The 9,202-nt window shown below is 38.7% G+C and overlaps 1 protein-coding gene across 1 annotated transcript in view; it reads left to right on the top strand.

Annotated features, from left to right (window-relative positions):
• The window catches only part of Zfhx4 (zinc finger homeobox 4), a 187,414-nt gene that overhangs the window by 174,233 nt on the left and 3,979 nt on the right, over positions 1-9,202 (top strand). Inside the window, 1 exon segment of the mRNA XM_023706341.1 lies at positions 1-3,217. This exon segment is cut by the window's left edge and continues 81 nt beyond it. Coding sequence (XP_023562109.1) covers positions 1-3,217 — 3,217 coding nt within the window.

The raw sequence follows: 9,202 nt of genomic DNA, 5'->3' as shown, positions 1-9,202 counted from the left end.
CCCCCCTCCGCACCCCCACAAGTGCAGCTGCCTGTCTCCCTGGACCTTCCACTCTTCCCTTCCATCATGATGCAGCCGGTACAGCACCCTGCGCTGCCCCCGCAGCTCGCCCTGCAGCTACCCCAAATGGATGCTCTCTCTGCAGACCTCACGCAGCTATGCCAACAACAGCTTGGGTTAGATCCCAACTTCTTAAGGCATTCTCAGTTTAAACGCCCAAGGACCAGAATTACAGATGATCAACTAAAAATCCTGCGAGCTTATTTTGATATCAATAATTCTCCAAGTGAAGAACAGATCCAGGAAATGGCAGAGAAATCTGGCCTCTCGCAAAAAGTTATCAAGCACTGGTTTCGAAATACACTTTTTAAGGAAAGACAGAGAAATAAAGATTCACCATACAACTTCAGCAACCCCCCTATAACTGTTCTAGAAGATATTCGAATCGATCCGCAGCCTGCCTCTTTAGAACATTACAAATCAGATGCATCATTCAGTAAAAGGTCTTCTAGAACGAGATTTACTGACTACCAACTTAGGGTTCTGCAAGACTTTTTTGACACAAATGCTTATCCAAAAGATGATGAAATAGAACAACTATCTACTGTTCTCAATCTACCTACTCGGGTTATTGTTGTATGGTTCCAGAATGCTCGTCAGAAAGCGCGCAAGAGCTATGAGAATCAAGCAGAGACTAAGGATAATGAAAAAAGAGAACTCACAAATGAACGCTACATTCGAACAAGTAATATGCAGTACCAATGTAAAAAGTGCAGTGTGGTTTTCCCTAGGATTTTCGACTTGATCACACACCAGAAAAAGCAGTGTTACAAGGACGAGGATGAGGACGCCCAAGACGAAAGCCAAACTGAGGACTCCATGGATGCCACGGATCAGGTGGTATACAAGCATTGCACGGGGTCTGGACAAACAGATGTTGCCAAAACTGCTGCCCCTGCAGCAAGTTCTGGCTCCGGGACTAGCACCCCCTTGATTCCATCACCCAAACCAGAGTCTGAGAAGACATCTCCAAAACCTGACTATCCCACAGAAAAGCCAAAGCAGAGTGACCCTTCTCCCCCTTCTCAAGGCACCAAACCAGCCCCACCAGTAGCTTCAATGTCCTCAGATCCACCACAGGTATCCTCAGCTCAGCCACAGCCACAGCCACAGCCACAGCCACAGCCACAGCCACCAAAACAAACACAACTTATTGGAAGACCTCCCTCAGCCTCTCAAGCCCCAGTTCCTTCCAGTCCACTGCAAATTTCCATGACTTCTCTCCAAAACAGTCTACCTCCACAGTTACTCCAATACCAATGTGATCAGTGTACAGTTGCCTTCCCAACTCTGGAACTTTGGCAGGAGCACCAGCATATGCATTTCCTCGCTGCTCAAAACCAATTCCTCCACTCTCCATTCTTGGAAAGGCCCATGGACATGCCCTACATGATATTTGACCCCAACAATCCTCTGATGACTGGACAACTTCTGGGTAGCTCCCTCACACAAATGCCACCTCAGACCAGTTCCTCCCACACTACAGCCCCTCCAGCCATTGCTGCTTCCCTTAAAAGGAAACTGGATGATAAAGAAGAGAATAATTGCAGTGAGAAAGAAGGAGGGAACAGCGGGGAAGACCAACACCGTGATAAACGCTTGAGAACCACAATCACCCCGGAACAACTAGAAATACTCTATGAAAAATACCTGCTGGATTCCAATCCTACCAGAAAAATGCTTGATCATATTGCACGCGAAGTTGGACTGAAGAAAAGGGTGGTGCAGGTCTGGTTCCAGAACACACGAGCAAGAGAAAGAAAAGGTCAGTTCCGGGCAGTGGGTCCAGCCCAATCTCATAAGCGGTGTCCATTCTGCAGAGCCCTGTTTAAAGCAAAGTCTGCCTTGGAAAGCCACATCCGCTCTCGACACTGGAATGAAGGAAAGCAGGCAGGTTACAGCTTACCACCAAGCCCTTTAATATCCACAGAGGATGGGGGAGAAAGCCCACAGAAATACATTTATTTTGACTATCCATCTTTGCCATTAAATAAAATTGATCTATCAAGTGAGAATGAATTAGCTTCTACAGTGTCAACACCTGTTAGTAAAACAGCAGAGCTGTCGCCAAAAAATCTTTTAAGCCCTTCTTCTTTTAAAGCAGAATGTCCTGAAGATGTAGAGAATTTAAATGCCCCTCCTGCTGAGACTGGGTATGATCAGAACAAAACTGACTTTGATGAGACTTCATCCATCAATACAGCCATCAGTGATGCCACCACTGGAGACGAGGGAAACACAGAGATGGACAGTACCACAGGAAGTTCTGGAGATGTGAAATCAGCGCTATCTCCTAAAGAGCCAAAGACACTCGACTCCCTGCCAAAACCAGCGACCACACCCACTACAGAGGTCTGTGATGACAAATTTCTCTTTTCTCTCACCAGTCCGTCAACGCATTTCAATGATAAAGATGCTGATCATGACCAAAGCTTTTATATCATGGATGACCCTGATGACAATGCTGACCGCAGCGAAACCTCCAGCATAGCTGACCCAAGCTCGCCAAATCCATTTGGATCTGGCAACCCTTTTAAATCCAAAGGTAATGATCGGCCAGGTCACAAGCGTTTCAGAACCCAAATGAGCAATCTCCAACTCAAGGTTCTTAAGGCTTGCTTTAGTGACTACCGAACACCAACCATGCAAGAGTGCGAAATGCTGGGGAATGAGATTGGGCTGCCTAAACGAGTGGTGCAGGTGTGGTTCCAGAATGCACGAGCAAAGGAAAAGAAATTTAAAATTAACATAGGGAAGCCTTTCATGATCAATCAAGGTGGAGCTGAAGGCACTAAGCCAGAGTGTACCCTCTGTGGGGTGAAGTACTCTGCCCGCTTATCCATCAGAGATCATATTTTCTCCAAGCAGCACATCTCAAAAGTGAGGGAGACTGTGGGGAGTCAGCTGGATCGGGAGAAAGATTACTTAGCCCCAACCACTGTTCGGCAGCTGATGGCACAGCAAGAACTTGATCGAATTAAGAAAGCTTCAGATGTGCTGGGCTTAGCGGTGCAGCAGCCAGGGATGATGGATGGCAGCCCTCTCCATGGCATAAGCCTGCCGACAGCCTACCCAGGACTCCCTAGCCTTCCTCCGGTTCTTCTCCCTGGGATGAATGGTCCTTCCTCCTTGCCTGGATTTCCACAAAATTCAAACAGTAAGTCATTCGCCAGAGAGTCAGTCTAGGTAACTAGGTAGCACTAAGAGATCAATCTCATGTACATGAAGATCAGGTGAATTTAGACTTTTTTTTTGTAAAATTAATTTTATTGAGAAAAAAATTGCAATGTGACAACTTCAAAATAAGTTGGTAGGAGGAATTTAGACTTTTAACTTCCCTAGGTAAAACATGTATTTAAAATATGTTTTATGGCTAGCTCAAGTAACTGGGAAGTAGATTCACTTGGACATACACAGAAAGAAGTAGAACTAGATAAATCCTACCAGAATCTCAGTAATGTACTAATTATCTTTACTCTTTTTGTCTTAAAATAATATTTTTATGGAGTAACATCAGTGCTGATCTCAAGTGACTTTTCGACACAAACATGTGGTACAATATTTAGTATCAATATTAAGAAAGTGAAACATGAAAAGACATATTTGCTGGCTTTTAATTCCTGTTCTTTCCAAGAAGCAGAAGTTTTTGTTTTCTTTCTAATTTGTTTGTCCTTCTTCTTACAAGAGATACCATGAGATTCAAAATTAAGGGCTTTCTAGTCACAGCCTACCTACATAACACCTAGGATATAATAAAGCTTATATTTAAACTTAAATAAAAATATGGCTTCTGTGATAATTTGTAATTTAGCATTGTTATGAAATTTTGACTTTTGTAGCACCCACTGCTATATGTTGTCTAAATAAACTCACAACATTAAAATACACAAATATTATTCAATGACTTTCTATCTTCCTCTCCTCTCCCCAGCTCAAGTTTATAATGAACATTACCCCAGACATTGAATCCAACTCTGAGTTCATCAAGAGGAATGTAATTCGTACAGCTTAAATTTGGGGCATACGTATAATACAACTATATCCAGTTGTATTAGGTTGAATAAAGTACATATGCTACATTAGACAATCATGCCACCAAAAATATAACACAACTCAAGTATCATGAAAAATACAAAAACATAGTTGTAATTTCCTCTTTTACGTATTCTTCAAATTATCAATGAATTTTTCTTTTTAAAAGGAAAATTTGGCATTCCAAATATATATATATATATATATATATATATATCAAGTAATGCAAAAAAACTCTTATTTTCAGAACTTTGATCTTTCCATAAATTTCAAAATTTTCAATTCCACCCTCTCTTAGAAAAAAATAAAATTGCTATTGTGATAATAAGAAGCTACCCTTGTGTTACCTTTTAGCTTGGGATGCATGGAACAAGGCCCTCTAACAGCCTTCCATTGCTAGCTCATCTGGTTTCATGTTCTGAGTGATCTGCTGGCTAAAGATGAAAAGAGCATGGAACCATCCCTAAAATGTTACCAAGAAAACATCTGTGATGTTCCTTCCATTACTACACCACCTCCAAGTATTTAGGGCTTGGGTGGATAATCTAGGAATTAACCTATTAGATCTACAATTATATGTTTTCCTCATGTATTTTAATTTAAGACAAATATAAATATTTTGAAAACAATGTAATAACAAGTTTTTACATATGGTACTAGTATTGTTACATTGTGATGCCACTGTGACTACTAATTGACATACAGAAAGTATAGAAGAACTTCTTTGATCAATTATGTAAAATAGAAACATTTCTTATGTTTCCCATCATGTAAGAACAGTTTAGATATCTAGGCCTTTGATTCATAAATCTGCTTTGATTGATGATCATATTTTCACTTTCCTCTGGAAGCAGTGGTCATGGCATCTTATTTTTTCTCCAGTGGGTCAGAAAGTCTTTGCTGAGACAATGAGTCCTTCTGTCAGTTACCCTTGTAGTTTGTTACTCTGACTGGCACCCAGAGGACCTGAGCAAAAGACCATGAGACAGAAGTAGAGAGAAGATGTTTATAAAATATTTAGAAAAACTAACATTTTTATCATTTTACTCACCATAAATTTAATTTATATCCATTCTCTGAAATACGGGCCCTATTTATAATTATCAGAATTGCTGGGAAGAAATTGGAGGCAGTCCACCTCTGGGTAAGAATATCTTTGAACCGACCAGATACCAAGGAACTAAGCACTTTGTCTGATTCTTTATTAAATCATGGACCAAAACTAACTGGGGTGTGCTGTAAAGAGAAACACTCCATGAATGATGCTACCTGCTGGAATTTGCAATTTCTCTTCAATTAGTCCTTTGTTTGTGATAGATTTTAACATTAGCACAGCAGATTGATCAGTGGGACTCCATCAGAGAGCCTGAGTTCCCACACTTCCAGTCCATATCTTTTTAAGGTTACTTTACCTGTGATGGGGAGAACAGAATATTTTCACCAGCTCATGGAATAGCTGGGGTTCTGCGTATTTCCATCATCATCTTTCCATCTCATTCAGAAAATGTTATTGCTTTATGGGCAAGAGCTAAGACAGAACCAGCTAAGAGAAAATTCCTCCTTAAGTAAAATTATGTCTGTGTTTCTTAGAAGCTCTGGGCTCTTAGTACAATGTGTTATCTATATGAGCGTACTTTAAGACTATGGTAAGTCTGCCTTGGACCCATTTTAATAGGATTTAGGGAAGCAAAAGGCTTATTTTAAAAAAATGCTCCATTCCTTTGAAAGCTTGAAGGTTTTGATCTGAAGTAAATCAATAAAAAGTGCTTCAGTGACTATTAGATATGCTGCAGGGTAATAAGTATGTCTAAAGCTACAATGCAAAATTAGCTCAGTTGCAGGTTCAGTTCTACTATTTATCAGTCTCTAAATTTTATGATGTATCCATATATTTGTTATTGCTGTAGTTGTTGTTTTTAAAGGATAGAATTGCTCTCTGGTTGGATATCAGCCTTCATGCTTACAAAAATTGCTTACTTCCAAGAAATTCTCAAATTACATAGTCCTGCAAGCTTGCTCAAAAGCCCTTTCAAGGGTAGTCTATGGATCATGCATGCCTGATGCATGAAGCATGTCCAAGCCATCCATTCATTGTTACTGCTCATGGTAGCTCATTTTTATAAAATGAGTTGTTTTGTGCTTTAAATTTTTTTCACATGTCAGCATTGTGTTATCATGACCATATGTAAGGAGAGAAAATGGCAATACAGTATTGCATGCTTCTCTACCTGGAAAAACTTAAAAGCTTAAAATTTATGTTTTGGAATTGGTTTCATCTGGCAGTTTGCTCAAGATGAATAATTACTTAACTCTCTTTTTTCTCCTGTTACTCAGTGGCTGATTTTAAACGTTCCATTACTGGGCTTATCCGTTAGCTCAATTGTTTAAGCGCCTGCGCCAGCAAACCCAGTCAGGTGCAGGGGCCCCGGGGCTCAATCCCTAGTTCCACGTGCCCTACTAGACCCACACTTAAGGCAGCCTGAGCCAGAAAAAAAAAACCTTGGGCCAGCCAAATAGCTCAGTGGATTGTCCTAAAATACACATAAATAAATAATAAATAAATAAATAAAAATGTTCCATCACTATTTGAAAACAGAGCCTAACCCAGTTTGCTTAAATGAAACTTCAGAACATGCTTTTACATTTTTCTAAAACTTGAATGGAATTTATGACCCATTGGAGTAAATCTACATGAGAATAAGTTCTTAATAATTTCAGCACAAGTATATGAATTTTTAGCCAGGTATATGAGTGTTTTCATTTTTACCTGATAATTTTTTTTTTTTTTTTTGGAATATGAAGGGCAAGGGACCTTGGAGAAAAGGCATGACATATAAAATGCATTGTGCAGCAAACATTTTCTTCTGAGAGCATTGTTTTCAGGAATGGGTAGCTATCTCAGGAAAGTAAAACCAAATAAATTGATGATATTATGAGGTTATTCACAAAGTTTTTATCTCTATGTGAAATTTCTAAGAACTGGAGTAGGACTTGAGAAATGTGAAAGAATACATGGCTAGTATTATAACTCAACAAAAGACATACAAATCTTCACTCAACACTTAGTTTTAGCTTTGAGTTGGGGTCATTTATTCCACATCAGTTCTTCTCTTCCATAAAAGGTTTCTAGCTACTAAATTTTTGCCCACAAATTTCTATGAACTTGTAGCTTTTACTAGTAAGCCCAATATGTGTATTTATTGTTAATCTGAAATTTGTTCCTGAAATGTTTATTTAAATGGATTATTAACTGAGGTTATTTCTCAAGATGCTAAACTCCTAAAATCTCCTAATAATCTTTGACTATATTAAGACTCTAACTGCAGTCTTATAAATATTTCTATCACTTCATTGTGTGACCTCAGGATAGGGACAAGTAGACTTCATCTAAAGAGAAAGCTTGAACCAACAACTACTGATCCATATTGCTACCTATACTTGCTGTTTTCCCGTTTCTTAATTCTCTGATTTTTTTTAACTTAAGTTCTCGTTGTCAGAGAGATGCTAGTAGGTAAGTGGATAGTTTCCCCAGATCTAGGTGGGAAATCAGAAATTCTCAGCGTGAATGACCTAGACCTGAGGCTGCCTTTGTGAGTAGGCAAGAGAAGCTCTTGGCCAATATACCATCCCTCTAACAGTATGAAGAATGTTCTTCTGCTCTGACTAAAGTCTCCCTCTCAATCCGTCAGGTTTGAAATTTAATAATGTGATGTAATCCTTTGTTATATGGAAAGTAGTACATAAAACCATAATATCTGAATATCATAGTGGGAAAGAAACTCTAACTGATCTAACCAAGTATGTATTGAGCCTTCTCAATAAGATCATGTGTATTATGTGTCCCTTTGATTCTTTCTTCCTGTTAAAATTTTGTAGACACACAAGTGGAAAGAATATGAAGCTAATAGGAGGGGTAGGAACGAAGACAAAGGAAGTGAGGATGCAGAACCCTCAAAAGCAGCTATATTAGTTTACAATTTTCCCTAGAGCTAGCTGTAAATCCTATAGATCTAAGAGGTCTATCATATTGAACTGGATAAAGGATTAAGGACTTTATTCTTTCATTCCTATCATACCCCTGCAAAGCACAATCTATCTGCATTTTAAATTTGTTTTAAATGTGTAAGCCATTCTTCTGTAAAACACTGGCACTTGCCGGAAATGAAGTGCTATTTTCAAGGATTTCTTGTTTTTGCATTTTGAATATTTGAATTTTTTCAATAAGTTCATAAGACAGCTTTGAATGGCACTTATAAATTGTAGTGTCCTTCAAGCTATATACCATTGAGTTAAAGAGTTTTTTTTCTGTCAAACACTAGCCATTGTCAGGGCTCAATTTTCTTACTAAAAAATGGAAATTTTAGTATCTATTTTCCCTGACCATTAAGAAGTTGGAAGACTATTATTCTAATATTATGAACAATAGCTATTCCACCTATAGAAATTATTCTAACTCAGGAGAGATAGTTGTGAGGGTAAATGGGGGGGGGCATCCAGTAACAAGGTAGGAAAACTGAGACTAATGTGATCAAGGTAGAGTCAAAGAGAGGGGATTTGTTCACAGCTGGATATCCCCTGATACCCGAGTCCAAGGATGTTCAAGTCCCTTATGCAATATGGCACAGTGTTTGCATCTAACCTATGTATATACTCTTGCGCACTTTAAAATCATCTCTAGATTGCTTACAGTACATAATGCAATGCACATTCTCTGTAAAAATTGTTATATGTATTATTTAGATTATTATGACAGGAAAAGCCTGGACATGTTCAGTGGAGAAATAATTAAAAAAATAACTTTGAGCCATGGATGCTTGAATCCATGGAAATAGAATTTGTGGAGATGATTATATCATAAATTGGAACTTTCTTGCATGGAAGTTGGGCTTTCTTTTCTGGAGAAATACCAATGAAGAAACTGAACATTTTTATAGCTAAAGGATAAAAGCATGCAGTCTGTCAGTCATGTCTTATTTTTTTTTTTCAACATCCAAATGTTGCATGCAGCATAGAGTAAATAAGACTATGGCCAGCATTAAAAGATGGTTGTGTAAAACCTGTGACCATTCTGTCAATGGCCTCACAAGGATAATTAAGCTTTATTGCCTTT

This window comes from Octodon degus, unplaced genomic scaffold (genome assembly GCF_000260255.1).
Source record: "Octodon degus isolate 3935 unplaced genomic scaffold, OctDeg1.0 scaffold00252, whole genome shotgun sequence".
Taxonomy (NCBI): Eukaryota; Metazoa; Chordata; class Mammalia; order Rodentia; family Octodontidae; genus Octodon; species Octodon degus.
Note: the sequence above shows the minus strand (reverse complement) of the source record. Positions and strands in the feature narration are given on the sequence as shown.